Source organism: Coturnix japonica, chromosome 2 (assembly GCF_001577835.2).
Source record: "Coturnix japonica isolate 7356 chromosome 2, Coturnix japonica 2.1, whole genome shotgun sequence".
In the NCBI taxonomy this organism is placed as follows: Eukaryota; Metazoa; Chordata; class Aves; order Galliformes; family Phasianidae; genus Coturnix; species Coturnix japonica.
In genome coordinates this window covers 111,108,394-111,122,353 of record NC_029517.1, presented here as the reverse complement: position 1 = coordinate 111,122,353, position 13,960 = coordinate 111,108,394, and the positions used below count along the sequence as shown (strand labels likewise).

The following is a 13,960-nucleotide window of genomic DNA, read 5'->3' as shown; positions in this document are numbered from 1 at the left end:
TAGCGGGCGACCCCGATAGGATCAACAAGGCCACCCTGAATACCATTTCCTTTGTCGGCCTCCTCTAGGCGACCCCTTTCCCAAAATCTCCATATCTTTTTTGTACTGAGGGCTCCACACCTGGACACAGTACTCCAGATGGGGCCTCACAAGAGCAGAGTAGAGAGGGACACTCACCTCCCTATCCCTGCTGACCACTCCTCTCCTGATGGAGCCCAGGATCCCATTTGCTTTCCGGGCTGCCAGAGCGCACTGCTGGCTCATGTTAAGTCTTTAATCCGACGTGTCCCAGCGGGTGCCCACACGGAAGCGCTGTTTTATGCTCCATCTCCGTGCCCAAGGGCTGCCGCCGTGAGCTGAGCCCCCCCACGGACCGGCACCGCCACCACCCCGCGCTGCGACAGGCGGCCCCACGGAGGGAATCCCGGACCGGTGACGTGAGGGCTTCCCCCGGCGCTCGGTTGTGACGTCAGGTGCGCGCCGGCTGCTCGTGGACGCTGCCATGGGGAAGAGCCGGGCACGGAAGGCGGCGAAGGCGGTCGATGTTTTCGCTATCGCCCGCGGCGCTGCTGCCGGGAAGGCCCGAGCGAAGGGCCGGGCGAGGCCCGTCACCTCCGGGCTGAAGAAGGTGAGTGGGAGCCGGCGGGGGCTGCGGGTTTAGCGCGTGGTGCGGTCGCATCTGTGGTTCTCCTGGGCTGCAAATGGGTTCCAACTGGAGGAGAGATTTAGATTGGGTATAAGGAAAGCGTTTAACAACAAGGGTGAAGCACTGTCCCACACTGCACAACGCTCGGTCTGCTGTGCTGAGTGAAATGGCAGCTCCTAAAAAAGGCCCTTTGAGATCACAGAATCACATAATTATCAAGGTTGGAAAAGACCTAGATGATCATCTGGTCCAACCATTACCAATACTTCCCAGCTAAATCATATTCATCAGCACAACATCCAAACGTTTCTTGAACACTGCCATGGTCGGTGACTCCACCACCTCCCTGGGCAGTGCATTCCAATGCCTGACTACCCTTTCTGAGACGTAATATTTCCTAATCACAGAATCACAGAATCACAGAATTACCCGGGTTGGAAGGGACCTCAAGGATCATGTAGTTCCAACCCCCCTGCCTGGCAGGGCCACCAAACATACACATTTACTAGATCAGGTTGCCAATGTTTCCTAATTTCCTAATCTTCCTATTCTGCAAGTGAAAGTCACCCGGCGGGTTCATCTGGCTGACAGGCAGGAACACAACAAACTGGGGAAATCAACAGGGATCCCCAAAACAATCAAATCTGCTCTTAGTCTAAAGGGCTCTGTATAATAAAGGGAGAAACAGGTTTAAAAGCATCTTTGTGAGAAGCTAATTAAGAGTAAAATTTTATTCTGCTGTGTTTGAAGCTGTATTCTTTAATTCATGAAGCCTTTGGGGATTTACGTATCTTTAAGCAGTATTGTAAAATGCTCGAAAAGAAAATGTTTAAATGGCCTTATTCCTCAATAGCTGAGATTCCTTAATATTCAAACAGCTTTTGATACAGATCCCAGCTGCAAAGCCTCATTCTGCAGAGCAGTCCCTGCCTGAGTTCGAAGGGTGCTGGGTACACAAACTGACCCTTTTGGCACTGCTGCCAACAGGCTCTCATGGAAAACAGAACGCCTGTGTAAACTGAATCGCCCACAGCCCCATATACTCTTAATTTGAGACAGGAGCTGAACCTGTATTTCTTGATACACCCTGTAGTTTATTATCAATTAAACTGCTAATCTAATAGTTTGTTTCATTGGCCTTGTGCCCCCACTTTCTTACTGCTGGTTCTCCTGGCCGCTGTCTAAGGAATGAATTAAATTATTTTTAATGTATTTGTGCTCTGAAATTACCTCAGCTTTGAAGGTGAATGGCGTAAATGTGTGTAACAGCTCACAGTGTGCTCCTGCCTATGTAAAATGCTGAGACATGAATGAAAGTGCAGCCTTTGGAACAGCAGGAGATAGCCTGCAGTTTGGGATGTGTGACATGCTTCTGGAATGGCTGCCATGTGAAGTGCTGTTGTATGGCCAAGATCCTGCCCAAAAAGCGGTGGGTCGTTGTGAGCTCCCTTCCCAACACAGCAAGTCTGACTGCTTTCATAATGTTGTATTTATTACAACGCTTGTACACGACTCAGCAATATAACCGACAACCAGAATTCAAGTATAACAACGTTCCTACTGTGATGCTGGAAGATATGCGTATAACATTCAGCTGCTTAACAGTTGTACAAAAATGTTGCCAGTGCAATTTCAGTTTAGAACACCAATCTGTGCTGTTGGTTTTTTTTTCTCCCTACAGATAAACATTGCAAATGCTGAAAAAGTGAGCAAGATAAATAAAGCTTTTGCTGAGATTCAGAAAGAAGTACAGCAGCTATCGAAAGGTTCTGCAGAGGAACCTCCAAAGAACCCAAAGCAGGTAATTTCCTTTTGTGAAAGTCTGAGGAGGGAAGTGAAAGGGATGCATTACATTCTGACACAAAGGCTGCAGGCAATTCTTGTAGCAGCTTTAAAGCTACAAAGCTGGCTTTATTAGCTTCAATTGTGGGGTAATGCTGAAATCTGGCTGGCATAGTCAAGTGCCCTGTAATTATTGATGTTAAGGGGACAAAAAGGCAATGGGATTATACAGAGTACAGGTGAACCCACCCTGGCTGGTGGAGAAGTATAGGGAACTGGACAAGAGCTGAGTATTGTGCCTGGGGCCATCAAGTTTCTGTGTGGCTGGGAGCAACAGAACAACTGCCAAATACCCCAGGGTGAGGCTGAAGAAAAAAGGCAGTACATGTGATAGTGCTGCCAGCATAGCATGAGGCCAAGCAAAGCTGTTGGTGCCAGCAGCCCTACTGCTGCTAGCTTGCTATTGCACATGGCTGGGATCCTGGACTGTCCCGCTACTTCTGCATTAGTAGGGCCATACATGACATAACATTCAATTGGCCCATTTGGGGTGTAAAGCAATAGTATTTTTCATCCCTGTTTCAAAACTGTGCATCCCCTGAACTAAGAGGTGTGCCTGTTTCCACTGTGCTATATATACATTACTGATGTGACACTTTGTCTTTCACTTGCAGCACAAATCATTGCCTGTTTGGCTTTTTTCCCCCTCTTTTTTTTGCCTTCCCCAAACACAAAAAGAAATTGATCTGCACTTTAAACTGAAACTCTCCTTTTATCAGGTTACCGCACCTTCAGAAGAGGAACCAGCAAACGTGGATGCTGCCACGAGTTTACTATCACAGCTGTAATGCATAACGGACGATGAAGAGATCCCAAGAACTGAAGGTCACACAGGCTTTGTTTGTAAAATTTTATTAAAAAAAAAAATCTTGTTAATATACAAGTATTGGCACACTTTAATACAAACTACAAACAGACCTTTCCTATCATCTAGGAAAGTGGAATGTCAGAAGTCAGTGTGAGAAACTTAAAGTGCTAAAACAGAAGGCACTTCACAAAATTGGTTCACTGAAACAATCAAGCGTAACTCAAGTTGATATCCTTCACTTCTCAGCTTGGCAGTGAAAGTTTCAAAGTGGATGGGAAAACGTTATAATATATTGAGAGCTTTTCGGCAGTAAAGCTTCAAAGAAAATGCTGGTAACTGAGAGCAAAGCCTGATCATTTTAAGATAAAAAATGATCAGAAGGCTATAAAGCATTTTTTGCTTTCCTTAGAAAACTACAAAGTTGTTGGACACCCAGGTGAAAAATGTGCCAAGATTCTGATAAAAAGCCCTTTACTTTTTTTTTCCAGGTGGTTGAATTTGTTTTGTGAAGTAGTTAAAGGAAGCAAAAGGAAATATACTCCCAGAGTCAGTGAACTAAGAAGTTATACATTCATTATTCAAATACTTAGATTATGAAGAAGTCTAGAATGTTATCGTTAGAGGTAGATAAGTAGTCTGGTTGACATAACATCTAATAATTTAGTATCTGCACATCAAAGAGATCACAGACTCCTTCATTATCATCCAGGTTAAAGTTGTAGTCATCTCCAGGAGTAGGAGAGAGTCGTAAGAGAGGAAAAACTGTAAAGCAGGAATAGTTTAGTTTAAGTTAAAACACTTCTGGAATATCAGCCCTATCTCATAATCCAGTATGTTCGTCATCACCAGTGCCAGGGTTAGTCTTAATAAGTAAAATATCGCCTTGATAATCTGACAAGCGTGCTAGGACACGTACTGTGACTACCTGTACTGCCTTCAAACTAAGGCAGTAAGAAAGCTGTGACATATGGACCTGCTCTCTCCTTTTGTAGCAAAGGAACTCCTAGACAGCTTTTGAAAACTCTGTCAAAAAGCCATCACTTATATTTATCTCCTTCCTGTTACAATATTGTATGTATCAGTCTTCAGATATTTATTCTGGATAAAGAAATTCATATTATCCCTATTTTACATGGAAGAATGGAGGCTGTCAACTTCTCTGTGCGCTGCATTTAATGCATGGACTTGAAGTCCTTCTTGGGGAATGCAGGAAGAGAAGCCTCAGCTCTCATGCTGTACCTTAGGAAGACCAATGCAGATGAGCTGGGCACATTGTAGCTGTTCTAAAATTGGAGAGTATTTCCGTTTTATCCACATATTTTATTGTCACATTCATATGACTCCAGCTTCCCTCTTAGATCTTGTAGCTGCATGTTTCTTTCTAGATAAGCCCCAAGTCTGTCTGCTTGAAAAGCAGATATTAACACAGGCTGCTCACAGAACAGCACAGTTAAATGAGAAAAGGACTAAACCAGCTGGGTTCAGTGAGATACAGCAGACGGACATGAGTGTATGGAACTACTAGCTGTGGCTCAGTTCTGCATACCTATGTCCAAGGAGATGCAAGACCAGAAAAGGGTTGTATTTGGTCTGCCAGTGTAAGAAACCTGGCCAAGTATCAATCTGCACGCAGGCATGTAAATATGCTCTGAAATATCTGCTCAGAGCTCATGGAAGAGGCTTATGGCAGAATGTAATTAAACAAGGTGTTATTTTTGTTGTTTTTATACATATACACACACACACATATATATTTTGTGGCAACACTCGAGTCATTAACCTGTTCTTTATTTACTCTAGAATTAAGTACTGTTCAGTTACTCATGCATGTAAGTTCTTGCTGGATTAAGGCTTTCATATTTTGACTGTTAAATAAAAGCATTGCAGGGAACAGATAGGGGTGCAAAGATGAGAATGACAAAGACAGAAGAGTTGGTACAGGGGAAAGAAGTAGTATTGTACTGACTGTTGGTAAGAGATTTAACAGACAATTGCCACAAGTGCTGTTCATATAAAGACCATGCTACTATTTTTTTTAATAACTGCAAGTAAGGATACGTAATACTTACCATCAGAGGACATAAGTTCGTCAATAATATCCCCACCGATATTTCCTGTGAAAAGAGGAGCATGTGTTTATTGCAGTCAACAGATTCTCTGCATTACAATACTGAACTGGAAAGTATAGTACAGCCCATGCGCACATGGGCAGGAGCTGTGGAGACAGCATGCTGTATAGATATACAAAAGGAATGGCTCAGGAAACAATAGAAACACTGCATAGCAACTGTTTCTTCCTACCTGTGGACTCTTCCATCTTTGCTATGTCAAACGAGTTTGGCTTGAGGATACAGTTAACATCCAAAGGGAGCAAAGCCTGATAGTCATTGGAGCTCGCTGTAGCTTGGGCGACATCTCCTGAAAGGCTGGGGTACAACACTGAGTCTGAAAGGCTAGAATAAGGAGTTGCTGGAGTTGTACTGTTCTGCTGCAGACTGCTTTCTACAAAGACAGAAAAGCACATTATAAAATCTATTAATGTAAAAAAGGAATGTGAAAGACCTGAACCTGGTTTTCTCTCTCGAGGACAACACAGCTAATGTCTGGGTTGAGGTGAGAAGAATCTCTTCCCCATTCCAAACTTACAAGCTCAACTTTATCAGGATCCTTCAGAAATGCAGACAGCATTTTCTTAAATATTTCCACATTATCTTACAATTACGATCAAAAAACCAATACTAGATATTCAGGCAGTCTCTCACTGTGGCTATGTGGAAGAAAGTAAGTGACCTTGTGGAACAAGAGCTGGAACTGGTGCCTATACTATCTGCTTCACAGAAAAGTGTATGTTCAAATCACATACTCCATCTAAGGCTGACAGCGTCATTGCATTCTGGAGAAACATCTCAGGTTAACAACCAGGACTGCATGCAAAACCTCTTCAGTGTAAGACAATAAGCTAGAAGGGGAAAAAACTGTTTCACCAATCAGATAGAGGACAGGAGAGGAAGAAGCTTTTCTGTAACCTCTTGAAAGCCATTAGTAAGCCCCTTGGGATGGTTTCTTAACAAACACCTGCCATGTTATGCAAATTATTGACATGCCTTTCTTCTATCTATCACCATTTCTGTTTCCTTCCCCATCTTAGGTGGAAAAGAAGTTTGAGCGCACCTGACGGTGTGTCTGCTGTTGTTTCTGGCAACTGTTGTCCCTGGTTAAGACCATGTTCTGGTGGATTTTCAGTAGCTGGAGTAGGTTTAAGGGGAGTCACTGGAGCTGCAGGCTGAGATGGGGTTTGTGCAAGGTCATCAGGTGGAGGAACTGGGAACACCATGGGCTTGGAGGAATTTGATTCTTTGTTTATAAGCAGTACATGGATAGGTCCTGAACTACTTTTAAGATTGATCTGGTATTTCTTCTGTCCATTCTGGCCCTGGAGAGATGGTGCATTAAGAATGTTGTAATTCCCACAGAATTTGGAAATGTACCAAAAATAGCGATTGCGTAGACTTATTTCTCACAGTAACCAATGAAGATGTTAAAACAGAATTCTCAATGTACTTTTTACCTCCCAGAAGATACAGTGCTCTTCTAATTAAAATGCTAGGAAGAAATTTTAATTGTCAAACTTATCAAATCATATTCAGACAGGAAACAAATATTTAAAAGAAATATAAGTGATCTAATAAGGAACATTACAATTATGTTACATATTTACCTGACCAGAACAATTATAGAAGACACAAACATACAATATTCTGAAGGGCTTATCTAAGTTCTGAATTTAAGTTACATGAAACGTACAGTAGAGCTACATCTTGTCAGTAACAAAACAGGTAAAAGATTTGTGTACTTTTAGATTTCTTCCTCTAAAGTGGAGCTTCAGGACCATCTTAGTTGGGACCAGCCATGCCACAATAATTAAGTTCACACTCAGACCAAGTGAACACAGAATCAGTGAGTCATTAGAAACAATTTCTTAGCTGATTTGCTAGGCATTCTTTTGGCAGGTTCTAGGTTAATTCATCAAATAGGATTTCAGCAAGTATATTCCAGAAAATAAATGAGGATGAGGAAAGTGGCAAAGGAGCCTGAAGGGAGGGAAAACCAAAATAAATGCATCCCATTTGAAGTTGCTGATGGAATACTAAATCATCTGCTCTTGTCCTCAACAAAAAGTCAAAAAAGCTGCATCATAACTGCTTTCACCACACAGGGAATCATACCATTGCCTGAACTGTTTTCAGCACAGATGAACAAAGACCCAGTATCACTGGACCAGCTTCATGGTCCTAGCTTTGGATGCTCAGATTGTGCTTAGCCTTGTTAAAAATACCTTCTGAAACTTCTCCTGTGAGCTTCACCACTCTAAAAGCATTGTATCTGTCATGCTTCATGCAACACTCTCCCACCTACATAAGGTATCAACCCTATTTAAAACAGAGCAACACAATTTAAAAAGATTAAAGATTGATAGAGGTAAGTAATTTGGCCTCCTCTAATCCTGCCCAGTCTAACAAACCCTTCAGCTAAAAAGAAGTCTGCAGTGTGTTTCTCTACTCAGTATACTACTATGTGACTAAACATAAACAGCATATCTAAATCAAACCTACAAATAAATCTAAAAGACATTTCCATAGAAGTTCTGATTTAACAATACAATAGATTTGAAATTTGACACACAAAAGTTACTGCTATTAAGTTCTCAAAGGAATTCAAGACAATTATGCCTAAACTGGTAAGACTTAAAGAGAGGACAAACAAACCCACTTTTATATCTTGTTTCCAATATAAGATGAGTTATCATTAATTTCTCTTTTGCATACATAACTTAGGTGTGCAGAAAAAAAACTTTCCCACCCAACACCTCCATTCTTAACTAAAACTAGCTTAATATTTTTCCTTCCTCCCTCATCACAGCCAGAGATAAATCCTCAGCTATAGCATACCTCTTCTTTTCCACTGTCCCCTTACAGCACTCAGGTAAACAAGAAACCAGTACATACCATTTCGGGTATGGGTACTTCTAACTGTGTACCACAAGGTGCTTGAATTGCTAGAAGTGTGTCGCCTGGTTAAATAGCAATTTTTAAGAAAGTGTTAACTGTGCATATTTTTGTTACATCTTGCATGATATCTACTCAAATAAGATAGAAGAATTCTCTAAAGCTACTCAAAACACTGCATAATTCCAGCACAAATACACTTGTGATGGGATTTGCATAGTCCCTGTGAGATCCAAAACCCAATATTTAGCTAGCTTCCTTTTCAACAAGAGCAGCTCTTTTGTACAGCTTTATTGCTTTGAGGACAGATGACATAGGAAAGCAAGAAAACGTTTCAGTTGTTGTCTTCAGCATCAGCATTTTCAAGTACCTGAAGTTAGAACTTCAGAAACACATCCAACTCAGATGTAAGAGGTGATCATAACACTCACCTGTAGCTTACTGTGTGTATTGCAAATCATTAGTTAAAGTCAGGACACATCAATTTGCCTTCATCCATAACTTTCCCTGCTACTTGGGACATATCTTAAACCAAGTACAATGCAACTGCTATATTAAACACCTCCTACACATTTTGTAACAACTAATTCTCCTCAGCAACAGCTTGTTTTGTAAAATTCCACAGCAGTTATCTGATGTTATGTTTTTATTCAAAAAGAAACCTAACCTTCCTTGTGGCAAAGAGTTGGTTTTCAGCTCAGGTGAGGCTGAACAACAACATTCCCTTGAGTAACTTGGGATCCATAAAGGGTGTCAAGGGAAATAATTTCTGCCAGCAGTTCTTGGCAGTTTGTTCAAACTTCCTGTACAGAATCTTTCTTGTTTAGTAGCAATGTCCCATCTTTAAACTCCAGCCGGCTCCACGTAACATCACAAGGAATTCCTTCCGACTCAAGCTGTCATCAGAAAACTTTAAGAAATCCAGACATGGCTGGTCTTCAGATGAGGCAGACCAACAAGCCCTGTCCTTGGTTCTGTTAGGGTCAGAGGCAAACTACTGCAAAGTGTGAACAGAGAAAAAGACATCCAAACCCAGCACTCTCAAACAGCTAAACTTCCATTCCATACAATCTGTGACTATAAGTACACTAGAACCTGTTGGTCACGAACGGTAGAAGATGTATCTGTTTACTTCTGACCACTGTTGAATAATTATTCTAAACACAAAATACTTGCAGGGAAAGGCAGGTTAGTTAGCAAGTTAAGTTTCAAGAAGATCAGGAAATCCCTCCTTTCATGAGATACAGCGTAGGAGCAACTCACCATTGAAACAGTTACAGATATCTTCATGGGTGACATATGAAAATGTAATTTATGTCAAGGAACGTTTTTCTTAAAGCAACGTGAAACTGGTATTTGATGCCTTTAAAAAGAAGTTTGTCCGAACTAAGCCTAAGCTTACTGCTGCTACTTAAAGGTGTAATCAAGGCTTGATTTATGATGTTCAGAATGGCTACTTTAAAAATAACACAGTTCTGTACTGTTAAAAATATACATCTATGTATGTGAAGAAAATACCAGAAGAGAAGGAGCTGAATAGCTTGAATGAGAAGAGATTCTTTTCAAATAGAAAACATGTAAAATCTTGTTTTTAAGAATACCATTTACCTCATTAACTTGACACTACATAATTCAACAGTGTATCAGGATGTCCCAAAAATCACACAAAAAGACTGCTAGAGGGGACTTAACAGTTCACCTGCCGACCCATTCCCCTGCCTCAAGGTAGGATCAATTATTAAGACATTCCAGACAGTTGTTTGCCTCTCCTGTTCTGGAAAACATCCAGCAATGGATATCCCAACCCCTCCCCTGGGGGATTAATTCCACTGCTAACTCTCCCATGGCACGTTTTTCTTCATATCTTACTTAAATCTCCTTTACTACCAAATTTTAGAGGTGTAGTTTCTGCAGAGCAATTGCGAGTAATGTTAAGTATTCATCATTGGTACTACCAGTAAGAAGGGCATTTTCCTGCTCTAAATTTCAGATACATCTGTTTTGCACAATATATTAAAAGACAGATAAACACGTTACAAGGAATATATACAACCTTTCTGATTATGGGATATTCACACACAGGATATTTTTCCTGTTCCAAAACTAACAAGCTTCAGACCTTTGTCAACTCGATTTATCTTTGGGTGATAGATGTAATTTTTCAAGAGAAGGAAGTAAAAGGTGGGGAAGGTAGTAGGGAGATTCATGTTAAATATAGCTAAGAAAGTGTAAATCCAAGTGCCTAAAGGCAGTACAATCAATTTAAAGCCACATACCAGGGTTATACTGTGGACTTAAAAATTTCTGCAATACATACATATGCTGGATTATTTTCAGGTTACCATTTGTACAACCACAGAGCTTAAAACGTCATGCAAATGTAATTTATACTCTTATTGAGCCAAAACCTGAAGAGAAAAAAAACATATAAATTAACCTTCCTTAGCCTTTGCTTCTGGATGAAATGGATTACAGCATGTTTCACCCTTTACCTATGCTTTAATTGCTGTTTTAATTCTTGTTCCAAGATGCACACCATTTCTTGAAAAGGATATTGGTGGTTTGTAGAATCATCCATAACATTCTTGATGCTTTGCTGTAGCCACAGTTTCTGCTGATCCAATTCTTTCTCTTTTAGCTCTAGATCTTCAATTTCAGCTTCAAGATACCTCAGCCTGTCCACGACTTCTTTTGTATTGCATCCAGCACCTACCCCTCTTAAAATAAAAGTATATAGGTTCATGAAACCACAAGAAGTGAAAATCTAAAAGAGCACTTCCTAAGCATGCTTTCAATCATTTGAAAAATCTTCTAAAATTCAGTATGAAGGAAATTTACTCTTCCAGCAGCGTTTTATGGGAAAAAAAATGGGCATTTTAAAAATTAGATCAGATTTAGAATTTCCCTCTACCTAACCTTATATTCTTTCAGAACGTCGCTTTTCTGTATTAGAGATGGCCCACAGCTCTCCTGCTCCTTCTTCCCTCCTATCCCTTCAGTTACCCTTTCATCTTCAGTAACCAGAGAAAATAATTGAGAGGGGTAGGTAGGTGGAAACACTTCCTCAGTACCTCTCCCAGATTCAGGGAGTGCAAGCGGTAGGTAGAAAGTAGCAATGCAAGTTTTCTGAAAGTATCTCTCCTATAGCTTTTAAACTTGATTCTACGTATCAAAGACGCAAATTAAAGACAAACGAGGTTCATTTGTAACTTGGATCTCATTCTGAAATGTTGCATTGCTCAATTCTGAGAGTAACATTAACTTCACCCTATGTTAACTAGCCAGAAGAAATTGATGGAGGCAGTTTGTGTTGCTCTCAAGCACAGGAAGAAAAGCAGAATTGCCAAAGCTTACTTCCACTGGATGCTGTTTTTTGACTTCTTCTCAATGAGATCAATCCCCTCTAAAACATTGGTGATGTCATAGATCCTTCTCTTCTGCCTTACGGCGAGGGCATCAGCAGCCTGCAGAGACAAGAGCAACAGCTGTCAGCAACCTGGGGCAAACAACAGACACTCGAAGCCATTTCCCTGAAAAGAAAGCCAAATAATAATTGACTCGAACTGCTGCCCTTCGGAGACAACCCTTCCTTCAAGAGTAGGATGCTCAATGATAAATTCAGAAGCTTAGCATCAGCTTCAAGTCACATGCAAGTGTGGCCTCCTGATGGTGAGGGAAGTCACCTGAGGCAAGGCCAGCAAGCCAACCCTCACCAGAGAGGAGTGCTCACACGAACTGCCAGCGCTGCCATTGGTATCTGCACCACTCAATAGTGATCCTTCTTTAAAGGCACGAAACAGTAGGGAAGGAAGATGGCGACACTGCAACAAAACAAGTCTCTGAGGCCAACAGCATGCTGAGCTTATTACCCCCTCTGCTGAAACTCCCCAGATTAAACTGCTGGGATATGGGAGGACAGGGTAATTGCCCAAAGTGGTTGACCGAAGGAGAGCTGCAAGATTGAAAGCCAACACTGTCTTTTAAGCCATCTTGCCAGATGACAAGTGATAGACACAAGGAAACAGCCTCAATAGCATTCAGAGCTGCCAGAACACCAGCACAGCTCATACCAATGCTGACAGCCACCACCACTTCCCTTTCTGACCCAGACCAGCTACAGTGTTTTTGTATGTGCTGCCAGAACATGTTGCTGACAGCAGAGCACACTTTAAGTCAGAGGAAACGGGCTGCTTGATCATTCATAGTTCTGTCCAAGATGATTCTTTCATACCTGATACGAAGCCTTCCTAGATGTGCATTTCCAGGGCACCTGATGAATGCTTTGCTTTCTGCTCTTTTATTTTTTTTCAGGTCCTGATTCAACCAGGGACAAGGAAAGAGGTTTAGATCACATCAGAGCCATTTCCCTTCAAAGAAACATCATGCGAGGGGATGGCAGTAAGCACTGGGAACGTTCTTGGTGGTATAGAAACAGTACAACGTAGCAGGCAAACCTCTTCCCCATCCTCCCTTTTTGTTGTTTTTTTCCCCCATCATGTAGGCACTTCAGAGATCAGATGCTAAGTTATTCCATAACACAATGGTGGGACTCTGTTTGCTTGTTTGTTCTGGTTACTTAGGTTTTAGGACTCCACTGACTTGAACTTTCCATAGACACAAGAACTTCATCACAGCTACAAATCCCAAGTCCCTTCCTGTCCCCACATTTGCAATGCTTTCTGTCTCTTGTCATGGAATAAACTTCACTGGCAAGCAAACAAATGTTAGGGTACTCAATACTTTGCACTGTTGATCAGAAAATACCATTTAGCCCCGAGTATAGCAGGGATGGCATTTTGCTATAAGCCAAATCTACTTCAGGAATCAAGGTTGAAGCCAGAGTATGCTGCCACAGAGAAGAAAAACACTATGTTCTGGGTATTTTTTCAGGTGGCTTAGCCTTTATTCACTCATTGTGATCTTTCTGTATTTATCCATTCCCTGAAAATAGTGGATTTCTGAACAGAGGAGATTTCATTCTTTCCCTTCCATCTCACCCCTTGACATTTTAAGCTTACTTCCTTAGCAACATTTACTTACACAGGGTTATTCAGGGACAGCTACGCAATTATTCTGGAAGAGTGTCTTGATTTTAAAACAAGCCCTGTAGGATTTGACCTCAAGACAATCCTCACTCTTATGGTATGTCAGGCATTAGCAAAGAAGTGCTCAGTGCTAAAACACTTCTGAAGTTCAACACACACAACTGCTGGGGCTTCCTTGCACCCAGAGTGAGGAGCAGCAACCTGTGCTGGATCAGCACCATTGCAGGTCAGCATCTGTGTCCCCTGGGGCTGCTTCATAGATGGCCAGGAGCACCCTGCCCCTCATTTCCCTGAGGGTATGCCTGCTGCTTTTCACTTTTCCCTCCACACGTAACTCACTTATGAGAAACGTCGGATTACAGAAACGTACATTTTGACTAATTGCTTATGAAAGTCCCAACGTTTTGTTCTCTTCAGTTAGTACTTACTTCAAACGAACCATATCCTGTCATTCAGAAACCAGTTTCCCAAAGAAGCCCTGTGTAGAAGTTTCTGTCATTGCTGCAGTGCCCGTTTACCTTCACAGAATCACAGAATGACCCGGGTTGGAAGGGACCTCAAGGATCATGTAGTTCCAACCCCCCTGCCTGGCAGGGCCACCAAACATACACCT

The 13,960-nt window shown here is 41.7% G+C and overlaps 2 protein-coding genes across 2 annotated transcripts; one reads left to right on the top strand and one right to left on the bottom strand.

Annotated features, from left to right (window-relative positions):
- Positions 1-378: 378 nt before the first annotated feature.
- Positions 379-4,416, top strand: RBIS (ribosomal biogenesis factor). Its single transcript, XM_015855821.2, has 3 exons — positions 379-628; positions 2,328-2,447; positions 3,208-4,416. Exons 1-3 carry the CDS (start codon positions 503-505, stop codon positions 3,274-3,276), a joined length of 315 nt encoding a protein of 104 aa, XP_015711307.1. The 5' UTR covers positions 379-502; the 3' UTR covers positions 3,277-4,416.
- Positions 3,325-11,790, bottom strand: E2F5 (E2F transcription factor 5; the record flags this gene model as incomplete). The annotated part of the gene is made up of 8 exons (XM_015855820.1): positions 3,325-4,058; positions 5,366-5,410; positions 5,598-5,798; positions 6,468-6,729; positions 8,303-8,367; positions 9,566-9,609; positions 10,858-11,019; positions 11,657-11,790. Coding segments are annotated over 8 exons (1,023 nt in total), but the record flags the coding sequence as incomplete, so codon positions are not given.
- Between the last annotated feature and the right edge of the window lie 2,170 nt (positions 11,791-13,960).